The 12,613-nt window shown below is 35.4% G+C and overlaps 1 protein-coding gene across 1 annotated transcript; it reads left to right on the top strand.

Annotated features, from left to right (window-relative positions):
* Positions 1-1,868: 1,868 nt before the first annotated feature.
* LOC142553020 (protein WHAT'S THIS FACTOR 1, chloroplastic-like) lies at positions 1,869-3,867 on the top strand. Its single transcript, XM_075662996.1, has one exon. The coding sequence runs from the start codon at positions 1,997-1,999 to the stop codon at positions 3,623-3,625; it is 1,629 nt and encodes a 542-aa protein (XP_075519111.1). The 5' UTR covers positions 1,869-1,996; the 3' UTR covers positions 3,626-3,867.
* Positions 3,868-12,613: the final 8,746 nt, after the last annotated feature.

Here is a 12,613-nt window from a genome sequence, read left to right as displayed (position 1 = left end):
GGATGATGGGTTTTTGGCGGGTTTTTGTGATGTATTTACGTTAAATTTTATTAGAATTACAAATTTTTGTTTAATTATTTTGTTAAAGAATAAAAGAAAAATGTTGTGTATTCAAAAATCAATTCACATCGGTTGGATTCGGTTTTAATTTAGATAAAAATATGTATTTAGCACATTTTCTTCAACACGACCCGAATTCACCTGATCCACCCGAACTAACTCCATATGCGTGGGACATTTCCCGAAGATATATACAAGAGTGTACATTTATCAATTCATGTGGATTTCACTTATAATCTCACGTGTATTATTTAATAGTCATCCATAAATGTACCCTTTGGGTAGTATAGTAGAGTAAGAGATTGAGAGCCTGGGGCTACCAGAGAAAAATCAGTTCGGATAAAAAGAGTGTTATTATATAAGTCATCCCTAGGTACGCACAACTAGGAAAGTTGATTAAAATAGCATTTACCCATACAAGCCTGGGCTCTTGACCTAGTCCGGGCTCTGTAAGAAGGTTATGATAATGAATCAAGGACCTTGTCTGTGCCCTCACATCAGGAACACTGCCCAAGCATCCCGGGACATGCATCAACTCTGGGACCCTGAGTACAGATCGTCATTATTCGAAATCATTAGTATATCAATCAATACACGTGAGGGCGATGTGACAAGACTAGAAGCTGTATGAGTTTTCAATCGTAACAATGTTAGAGGGAAGGGAGTATGCAACTGTCTGATCATTAGGAATGGTTGATCACTGCAAACAATGTCATCATTATTTTTTCTCCTATAAATACTCAAGTTTACTCGATCATTAAGGATATTCACTTAATATTTCTACAAGCACCCACTATATATTCTATATACAACACTTTCCTTTGCGTAGATACTCGACTGACTTAAGCTTCGGTGTAGCTACGTCGAAAAACCTTCCGACGCCCCACTAGCATGAGATCATTATGCCTCGTTCCCAGCGATCCTAGGAAAGAGACATAACCCGACCCAGTAATAATGAAGCTCGAGCCTCAGTGGCTGATCTCTCTTCAGCTTTCTGGCCCTCAGTGACCGCCCGAGCTTCCTCTTCTGCCTTCTTGGCCAAGCCTTTCTTTTCGACAACAGCCTTCTGGGCTGCTTGTTTTTCTGTGCGACTTCCTTTTTCGCCGCTCGCCTCTTAGCAAAAGTTTATTGCATCTGAGCTTATCTGCAAGAAACGGACAAGTGTTTAAGGCAAAATAAAAAAAATTAAGGGAATTAGAAGAAAAAAAATGTCAAAGAAAGAGATATTGAGTTGACCACGAGGCGTCAAACTCATCAATTACCTTATCTACAACGTTTTCAGTCCGAGCACTCAACCTATAGGCCACCAAATTTTCCTCGAAAATCAATAGAGAAGAATAAAATTTTTGCCCCTCTACAAGCTCCTGGCTCCGAGCATAAGGCTCCTCAAACTTATACGACCGGAAGAGTTTGGACCAATTGGACATTTGGTGGGTTCTCATTGCACCGACAAACAAAATAATAATAAAGAATGAGTGGATGATCAAAAGATTATTCATTTTGAAAAACAGGAGCATTAAGGTATGCAACAATTAAAAAAGCTTATTAAATCGACATATACTCATACAAGCTTGTGCTTCCAGCCTAATCGATGTGTAAGAAGGTTATGATAATGAAAGAAGCGCCACTAATCCGGTCTGTGAGCTAGGGTGAGTCGAAAGTCGCATTCATTATGAAAGAAGCGTTACTGTTCAATCTTATCTTTTCTTTCGCTAGATATCGTGTACGCAGACACGCAAAAGGAACAAATATCTTCGGAAAAGGGTTTTGGTTTTTGTAGATAAACCCAGGCTTCTCGAATTGCTTGTGCCTTGAGGTCAGTCAATTAATTTCATGAATCCCATCACTCCCATTTGCCATGAATGGTAATTGTTAGTGTGTTCCGCTGTATTATGATATATTTCCATTTGATTCCACGAAGAAACTAGTGATTACTATGGAACCAAATTTGTTCATCTCTACCCACAAAGTTTCGTCTTCAGTTTGTGCCTTTCCATTTTTTCTTTCATATAAGTCATCACCGCTTCAAAACCCCAAGTTTTGTTTTAATGTGTATTCATCATTTTGTGCTAAACAATCGGTGACTACTCCGTTTATGGGGAAAAAATTAGTCTTTCAGGAAAAGAATGAATTTTTCTGGAGTACAAGGAGAGATCATTTGCCTTTTCCTGTAATAAGAGCGGGTGTTGTGAAGAGGAGGAAAGAGCTTCCCTTTGATAACGTGATTCAGAGGGACAAAAAGCTTAAATTGGTTTTGAAAATTAGGAAGATTTTGACGAGTCATCCAGATAGAATTATGGCACTTCGTCATTTGGGTAGGTTTAGGAAAGATTTGGGGCTACAAAAAAGGAGGCGGTTTATATCTTTGCTGAGGAAGTTTCCTGCTGTGTTTGAGATTGTGGAAGAAGGGGTTTATTCACTTAAGTTCAGGTTGACACCTGAGGCAGAGAGGCTATACCTCGAGGAGATGAGGATTAGGAATGGAATGGAGGATTTATTGGTTGTTAAATTGAGGAAGTTGTTGATGATGTCAATTGAGAAACGGATTCTTTTGGAGAAGATCTCTCATTTGAAAACTGATTTAGGACTGCCTTTGGAATTTCAAGATACTATTTGTCAGCGGTATCCACAGTATTTCAAGGTTGTTACAACTGGTCGAGGGCCGGCCCTTGAGTTGACTCATTGGGATCCTGAGCTTGCTGTATCTGCAGCAGAGCTCGCGGAAGATGAGAATAAGGAAAGAGAGCTGGAAGAGAGAAATTTAATTATTGATCGAACCCCAAAGTTTAACAGAGTTAATCTACCTAGAGGGCTCAACCTTTCCAAAGGTGAGATGAGAAGGATTTGTCAATTTAGAGACATGCCTTACATATCACCTTATTCTGATTTTTCACAACTGAGGTCTGGCACGCAGGAAAAAGAAAAACATGCCTGTGGTGTTGTTCATGAAATCTTGAGTCTCACTGTTGAGAAGAGAACACTTGTAGATCATTTGACCCATTTTCGAGATGAATTTAGATTCTCTCAGCAGCTCAGGGGGATGTTTGTAAGGCATCCAGACATGTTTTATGTATCTCTGAAAGGGGATAGAGACTCAGTGTTCCTACGTGAAGCGTACCGAGATTCTAATTTAGTAGAAAAAGACAAATTGTTGCTCATCAAGGAAAAACTTCGTGCACTTGTTAATGTTCCAAGATTCCCGAGAAGAAATATTTCAGAGAGAAGAAATATTTCAGAGGCTGATTCAGATCAAGCAGCAAGGATAGAAGATGAGGTTGAGTCAGGTGAAGATGATGAAGATGAATGTTCCGATATTGACAATTTAGGAAGTGACGAAATTGATGATATTGTTGATGGTGATTTCGAGGATTTCGAGGATGGTTGGAGTGATGATGATGATGGTGGTGATGATGATTTGCCTCCAAACTTCAATAATGAAGAAGATCCATTGTCAAGTTTTGAACGGAGCAAACCAAATATTAAGCAAGTTAATGGCTCAAGGAAAAGTGATGAAAATTATCTAACTCCCGAGTTTCCGGATGGAAAACCAAGGGAACGTTGGTAAAATGAAATTATCATGGTTACATCCAAAATGGCCTGACTCAAGGCTATCAGTTCTTTATTCTACACCATTCGGAGTGGATGTTATTCTTTAAAAAGAATCGAATATAGAAGCTTGAATGTTTCTCAATGTGGATCTCTGTTGGACACTTAAATTTTAGAGACAACTTGATAATATTTGAATATCCACTTCTTGTTTTAATCTTCTAAATTTTATTATGATTTATTTTGTGATGCGTTGTGCTATGTTGTACTATGTTTCATCTATGCAAGATAGTTCTGTCAATTCAAATGCCTAATCTGGGTATCTCTAAAAATTTGAAGTCTGTAAATTGTTTCGTCTTGAAAGTGAAGTAATGGTTTCCTGTTCTCGAATCTTGTCATATGCATTTTGAAATCATCCACCTTTTTCCTCCTATATTTCTCTCTTCCATTGTGATAGATATTATAGGATAAATGTGAGGTTCTTTATTCTCTAATGAATTGATATTCGTTGGATATTGTTAAAACCGGCAGATTATCTAGAATGCCAATGATATTGAAGTTTCAAAAAGAAGCATGCAAACTTGGATTTTGTATTCTAATCGGTTATCTTCTTTAGCCTATGTTACCCCACTTGCAAGTGAGTAACAGATTAGCGTCTTGAATAGTTGAAGCTTAATCGGAAGAGATATGACAAAGTTAAATCCCTTTGGAGGACTTCAATTGATCTGCTGCAACATTTGGCTGCCCTTTTTACTTTTTCTTTGGGATAGTGTTTACACAGCTCTCAAACTCAAGATCTTCTCCTGTATTGGGAATTGGGTGATTGGGCTAAGAGACACGTGACTATCATTCTCACTCTTTCGTCTACGCGTTTTCTTGATAATTGATTCAACCACTCATTCATTGCAAAGCTGATACAGTGTCGTTCGCCTGTCATGACTCACGTATCACCGTAGTCTGTCACCCAGTTCTTGTATTTGTCAGGGTGGATCGAAACTTGCAAGAGAATAGATTGAAACTCGACATTTGGATTGATCAAGTGTTTGTGTTACACCACGCCTCCAATATCATTTATATGTGACACGTGTCATCAATAATTCAATATTTAGCATGGGTTTAATCTTTACTTAGCTAGGACCACAGGGGGGACCTCTAAAAGTGGGTAAGATGGTTTTATTTTTATTTTTTTACGTGGAAGTCTCGTAGTGAAATATGTGAAAGTTTTTAGTAATTTTTAAATTGAGTATAAAAAGATTTTAAAATAATTAAATTTCACTTTAGGACATCTCGAAACGCTATTTTGATGTTGAAGTTTCCTACAACGAAGCTGTGGTATTTTGCAAAAGAGCACAACTCTATTTCCCTTTGCGTCAAATTGCTCTCGAAGAAGCACAATATTTAAATTTAGTATTGATGTTCGCGAAGTAGCACAAATTTAGTGTAAATGAGTTTTTTTTTTAAAAAAATTAAAAAATAAAAAAAATTGAAAAAAAAGAAGAGTGGGTTCTTAAAATAAAAAGATGAGTGGGTCGAGCTCTTGTGAAAGAATAATAAAAAAAGAGTGGGTTGAGCTATTCACTCATCTCGACCCACATAGGTCGCAATTATTAATATAATATAATATTAATTATATCAAATATAAAATATAATTATAATTATATCACTAAATTTAAAAAATACACATTTGATAACTAATAAGAAAAAAAATTAAATAAATCAAATAAAAAAAAATATTCCGAGAACATTTTTTTAGAGTAAGATTTGAAATAGATGGGTTCGAGATAAATATTATATTTAATGTAGAAACCGTACTATTTTAGAATAGAATTGTTTTAAAATAAAATTTTGAGTTAGAGATGATCTTATATATTTCGATTGATCGTTGTCTCCTCTTGTTTATTATATTTGCCTCTCACATGAAGGTGTACGGAAATAATCTAATAAAGATTAATGGGCAAGCATATTATGGCACTTTGAACAAATCTTTTGTTTTTACTTTGTCAATATAGTAATTATAAAGTATTGCCATCCTTTTCGTCAAAAGTGAGCAAGATTTTGATTAAATCGAATTAATCGATCGAATCAAGTCTATTCAGAAATTCGGTTTGGTTATTTCGGAAATTCGGTTTTCAAATTAAAAAAATTCGGTTATATCGGTTAATTTGGTTCGGTTACACTTTTCAAAATTTTGAAATCGGTTAACTGAATTATCCGATATAATAAATACTATTATTTAATAAATTTTTATTATTTATCAATTTATATATATATTTAAATTTTTAATTTTAAAATCAACCCTAATTCTAATCTAATTCTAAACGCAATGGCTTTCTCGTTCTCACTTCTATATTCTCCACTCTTGACTTCATCCGCCGCCCACCTATCTCTCGTCATCGGTCGAGACGATGTCCGCCCATGTTATGTTATTTTATAAAAAAAACATGTATTAATTATATTCAAACAAAACTTATACATTTGTGATGCGTGTGATTTTATATTTTAATGTATTTGTGTAGACTATAATGTTCAAGAAAAATTACATATATAATTAAAGTTAAATAACAATTTTTTTAAAGCTGGTCGGTTATTTCAGTTACCAATTTTAATTCGTTTCGGTTTTTATTGGTTATAAAAATTAATTCGGTCGGTTCGATTATGGCTAATTCGGTTCAATCGATAACCGAACCGACCGAATGCCTATCCCTACTTTCCACGCAAGTGCGGGACCACAAGATTTACAAAAAGCCGCAGAATCCAACCAAAGAAGATCGACAACTTTTTATCCCTTTTTTATGATCTGTGTTTAGTGATGAAACTATTTGCTACTGATAAAATTTCAGGAACAGAAGAAGATAAAAGTATATAATACGATTTTTTTATATAAAATTCATTATACACTTGTCGTGTTTTGTGTTACGTTTTTTCTTTACAAAGTTTAGATTGTTGTGGGTTCCATATATATTCTGAATTCCATGTCGTACGTTTTCTACAGCAGAACACGGATTTACCTTAAAAAAAGAAAGTAAAATTTAACCTTATTATTTAATGTACGTGAAAATTTTCTGTTTTATGCGCATGCCACCAACCCCTATACAATAATATATCGATTCCTTCTCTCAACGGAATAATCTGTAGCTTTCAGCATCAAAAGGCCAATTGTGAGACGCGGTGCCACTGAAGTGTACAGAACAATCATTCAGATATATATGAAGCCAGATTCCAAATTTTTTTATATAAATTTAATGATAGATATTCGATAAACAAGAATCCTCATTGGAGTTCATACATGTATGAGAATTCTTGCCGCAGATAAGCCTCATATATTTCCATGCATGTTTGTATTTTGAGATGTATGCCACACTTGCTGCAGTACTGCGATACATCCAATAGTTTTCGCAACACTTGGTTTTGTGTGTGCGCGTGCACGAGACGAATGAGGATCGACTAACATCTCACATGTAGAATATTCGAAATGGGTTGAAATGTACATGAAGATAAAATTATCAAAAGGAATCAAATGTGGGAAATAATTGATTGAGTAAGATGCTAAATTCTTGGTTTCCGATGGTTGACTTTTGTCTTTGAGGGGCCCTATATATATATATATCTCTGTTTGTTCGTACTGGAAGGTAAGAGATATACAAGAAAATAGATGCATTTTACTGAAAGAAATTCGACATGGTTTGTTTGAACTAGCAAACCTTTATTTTCGAGCATTCGATTCAATACAAACCATTAAATTTATATTTTAGTTTATCTGTATCATACTTCGACCTTTCACCAAATTATAAAGCACAAATGGTTTGTATCGAGTCCAAATTATTTTGTTCGATAGTTCGTGTGTATATATATATATATATATGAGGCCTGAGGCCGAAGAGGACGGGGGGTGATCGCCGGTGCCATGAGGTTGCACGGACAATGAGCGGCTCCTGGTAGACTTCTAGGTGGAGGGAACAAGAATGAACCGATCCCGCACCGGAATGAGAGGGATTCCAAGACTGTTCAATATAATTGACTGCACAGTTGAAGATGGCTTAAAAGATTTGATTGGTACTACTCATATAACGAAGGTGGATCTTCTTTTCGGTAGCTCGTCACATAAGAACTCCAAAGTTAAGCGTGCTTGACTTGGGACAATTTTGGGATGGGTGACCTCCTGGGAAGTTTTCCATGGTGCATGTGAGTGAAGACATAATCACGCTGGAAAGACTCGTCTTGATACAGTGATGACAGTCGTCAAATCTGGGGCGTTATAGTTGGTATCAGAGCCGATCTCTCTTAGTACGGTGTGGTTCGGGGACGAACTAAGTGGAAGCTGGTGGGCATGTGAGGCCCGGGGCCGAAGAGGATAGGGGGTGATCGCCGGTGCCATGAGGTTGCACGGACAATGAGCGGCTCCTGACAGACTTCTAGGTGGAGGGAACATGAATGAGCCGACCCCGCACTAGAATGAGAGGGATTCCGAGACTGTTCAATGTAATGGACTGTACACTTGAAGAGATATCACGAAGGTGCATCTTCTTTTGGGTAGCTCGTCACATAAGAACTCCAAAGTTAAGCGTGCTTGACTTGAGGCAATTTTGGGATGGGTGACCTTCTGGAAAGTTTCCCAGGATGCGTGTGAGTGAGGACATAAGCACGCTGGAAAGACTCGTTTTGATACAATGAGAACAGTCGTCAAATTTGGGGCGTTACAATATATATATATATATATATATATCGAATTTTCGGACATTTCGAGCTTTCATTCTCGAATCTTACTATACGAACAATAATTCGAACAACTCGTGAATAGGTTCGAAGATTTCGGACTGAACTGAAACTCAAACTTCATTTCAGGCCAAACTCAAGCCAAAAAATTGAAAAATTTCGAGTTTCGAATCGAGTTCGAATCTTAATATACTTAATTCGAGTATTAAACTTTTACCAATACTCATCTTTATTCAAGTAGCAAGAGAAAGAAGGATTTAAACTCTAGAAGATTTCAAATAATGAAATTCTTCAAGATATGAATTTATTTAGAAGATGGTCATTCTTTAGTTTTGAAGATCCACAAAAATGTACTTGATAATGGTGAGATAGTACCTTGGACATGGCAGCTTTGAGTTTCAAATCCAGAATTTCAGTCAATTTTGTTGCAATAGATTAGGCTACGAAGTCATATCAGCTCATTACTTATAGGAGTACTACTGCTTATTTGTTTCGAAACACAGGCAAAGCAGGATTTTTCAATACTTATTACTCATTTTACAGGACTCGTTTGTACTTTCTTTGAGAGAGAGATGAATTATAGGGAAGAATGATCCTTCTATCGAATGGATCGAATTTATAGTAACTGATCTAAAGACGAGTAATACTCGACGAATAAAGACCTACTAAGTGCATTCAACATGAATCAGGAGTTAAGAGGTAGCTTTTTCGTGTAAATCCATTAGTATTTAATATATATATAAGATTTGAATAACAATGGCCAAATTTTATTAGGGTCCCACAACTTTTTTCCCTGCAATATCTTTAAATTTTTTGCTATAAATAGGGTTTTTACTCAGTTTCAGATGATCAAACCAGCAAAAGTACCCTTTCATTCCTACGAGAAGTCCAAAGGTGTGATTGTTACTCTCCCTCAAGGGCTTCTAGCTAGCCTGCTGTATTATATGGTACTCCATCAATGATGAAATGCAGGCAGAAATGTTACTAAATATGACTTATATTTTATAAGCACGTACGCGGCCGGCAAGCTAGAAGAGCTTGGGGGAGAACTAACAAGTTTGCCTTTGCTCCCTGAAGCCAAGTTACAACACGGTGTTTTCGTCGTGGCCGCCTTTGTTTCTCTCCCTTAAAGGTTTCTGGCGCAGCATCGATGTATATTGTGTAAAAGCCGGAAGCCTTTGAGGGGAGGAACAAATTCTGTCACGGTTTTTTTATCTGCGGCATTTTACCTATATATGGTACTTTATATACCCGTTTCCCCCTTTCGTTTTTGCTTTCAAGTATCTGGTTAAAATGCGTTCTCTGTGATCGTTTAAGTATGGAGAAATTGAGAAAGTCTTTTTAAATCCACTTAGAGACTATATTATTAATTGTTTTTTCTTTTCAATTTGTTTGTTTTTTGTCTTTCTTCTATCTCTATTCAGATTATCTCTAGCTATATTTTTTAGTTTAATTATAGATTGGGTGAACGATGTTGTAATTATTTTAAAAAAACACTGTTTGGTTTAATTTGTAAGGCCTACGGTCTACCTCAAACAAGTTCTCTTCTTCCTCGTAATTCATGAAATCTCACTAGTGTCTTAAAACAGCTTTTAGAAACATCTTTGATTGATAGTGCATGTGCACCAATAATTAATTAGTCGTGGATTGGATGAGCACTCAGATTGATTAGCGACTACATTGTACGTCCTGTCTCTTCTTTTATTTTATTCTAGCTACTACATATATGTGTATATATGCGCGGATGGACTAAACAGATCCCCCCTCTCAAATAAAAAGAAGTTCATTTTGTCACGAGTAGATTGATTTCTCTCAACCTTTTTAACAGTTATCCTTCCTATGTTTTTATGAATATGCACTACTACAAAAACGTCTATGTGAACAAAAAAACTTTTGAATATGGTGTTGTTAAAAGGTACATTTTAAGGCAAAAGTATTAAACTATTTGTCTTTTAATTCAAACGACAACGGTTTCACAACGTTTTTAAATCGCTGTTTTTTATTCAACATCATAAACAAAAAAAGAGCTAGCCTGTAGACAATGGTTTACAAAAATTGATGCATTTCACCTCAAAATAGATGCTAGATCTTTGGCTGACAAAGCTAATGGACTACAAATTTTAAGACTGATGTCTTTGCTAAAAAAACGCTCATGGTCCATGGACAACCTTTGTCAATACCTAAATACCTTTGTCAATACCTAAATAACAACGGTTTCTTTATAAAATCGTTGTCTATTTGTTGTTGTCTATGAGCGTTTTTGTTGTAGTGATGTCATCTTCATTTTTTTTGCTTGAACTAAATTTTCTATATGCCCTCCCTCCTACTTTGTGATTATCATTCTGGAGTCTTGTAGTATCGACCAAGGAATAGTGAGGGAACTAATTTTTCTGATTTTTGGTGGCTATATATATGATGGGGACGCGATTCGAGCTCGAGTCATGCCACTGATCAAAAACTTGGTTTCATGCCGCACCCCATGTTGATAAATGCGAAGCCACCTTTTCTTTTATATGAACCGTCACTGGAAGCAAGGTCTCGATAATCCGGAAAGCAACGTGCTTGATGGCAGCTGTGTTACGTCTTGAACGTGAATGGGCTTATGAATTCATCTAAACTTAATAGATATTCTGGGCCTAAATTAAACACGTGTCAAAAGGTGTTTCAATAGGCCCAAAACTGATTCATTAAAGTCAAGTCTGAATAAAATAAAATTGAAATTTGCAGAAAAAATAAGAAGAATTGCACACACTATCCGGTGTGTCCACCCTTGATCATTGGTAGATTTATTAAAAAAGTATGGATAAAATTTGAAAATCTTTGTATTTACAAACAAAATTGCTGATTTTTTAAAGTGCATATATGCATGCATGCATGCATGCATCAATTTTAGTTAGTACTAATGATGGAAACATTCAACCGAGTATTATTAATTTCATCGGAAAATAAATGTACGTAAAACAGTTGATCATACACTATGAACACTGGACCAAAATCACAATCAATCATAACCACTGATTCATAAACAATTATAGCTTTGTATTGGCATCTCCATTTCGAGAAAGAGTTCAAAGTGATAATTAAAGATTTTTCTTTTGTATTAGATAAATAGCGAATATTTTATGAGCAAATTAATCTTCATTTGATTAACAATTTATTGCGCAGTTCTTGTTGGGTTAGCATTGAATGCAATTGGGGGCACGTCTTACCACCGCATCGATCGTCATTTTAATTAATGCCTCGATAAACAAGAACTAGTAGTAAAAAGATTGAGTGGAAGTACCGCTTGTGAAAACCATCCAATTAAGAGAAAATAATATAATGTGTTGTAGTAATTAATTTCGATGGGGAAGCCTCCGCATAGGCCACATATGTTTGAATTTAATTGGGGTAAGGGACGGATGAACCGATAAAGGATCTTAGTTTAGAACGTTAGTTGGAAGGTTTATTTATTCGAATAAAAAAAAACTATATGCAATTATTATTGTTATATATAAGTTTAGAGAAAATTTCTTCTTTTTTTTCATGGTTTTGTTCTACGTGTTATCAAATCTCAATTTTAGTATTGTATCTTCTTATTTTTTTGGTAATTTTAGTCAACACACTACATCAGTCTCATATCAGCGTCACGTCTAAAAAAATAATTAAAATTGCCAAAAAAACGAAAATAACGGATTAAGATTGATATTCGACAATATAGAAAATTAAAATAGGCCCAAAATTACATTTTTCACATATTTTTATTATGAAAACAAGGGGAGGAGTTTTTTTTGTTTGTTCCATAGAAAAATGGTGGGTTGGCATATCTTTCTCAGCGTAATCTTGTGAAATACGATATTAATGAGAAAAGTCCCTTGATATGTGGAATGAAATCGAACACTCTGTTACTTTCCAAAAATTCAAATTTAATACATTAGAAATAGAAAAAAACTTGGGATGAATTTTAATTTTACACGAAATTCTATAAATTTCCATATTCTACTTTGGTTTTTTTTTATATATATATAAATATATTAGTCTGATCAAACCGCTGTTTACGTTTTACTTTTGCTTGTGAAATTGGTCATCAATTTTTGGCGAGATTTCTTGCTAGCCGACTACAAGGTTTGTCAAACCTAAAAACCAAATTTGCGGTCGATAAATCAAGGAATTGATAATAACAAGTTTTAAAGGAAAATAAACAAAAAAGTGACACCCACGAAGCTTTAATTACAAGAATGGGACTGCTATGTTAATTTAATACGAGGGAAGTTACCAATAGACCTCTCGCATACCCCATCATAAAAAGAAGGAT

The sequence above is a fragment of the Primulina tabacum genome, chromosome 8 (genome assembly GCF_025594145.1).
Source record: "Primulina tabacum isolate GXHZ01 chromosome 8, ASM2559414v2, whole genome shotgun sequence".
NCBI classification, from domain to species: domain Eukaryota; kingdom Viridiplantae; phylum Streptophyta; class Magnoliopsida; order Lamiales; family Gesneriaceae; genus Primulina; species Primulina tabacum.
Note: the sequence above shows the minus strand (reverse complement) of the source record. Positions and strands in the feature narration are given on the sequence as shown.

Bases quoted from the DNA above. Each gene is read 5' to 3' on its own strand.
- LOC142553020 (XM_075662996.1), top strand. From the start codon at position 1,997: ATGGAACCAAATTTGTTCATCTCTACCCACAAAGTTTCGTCTTCAGTT.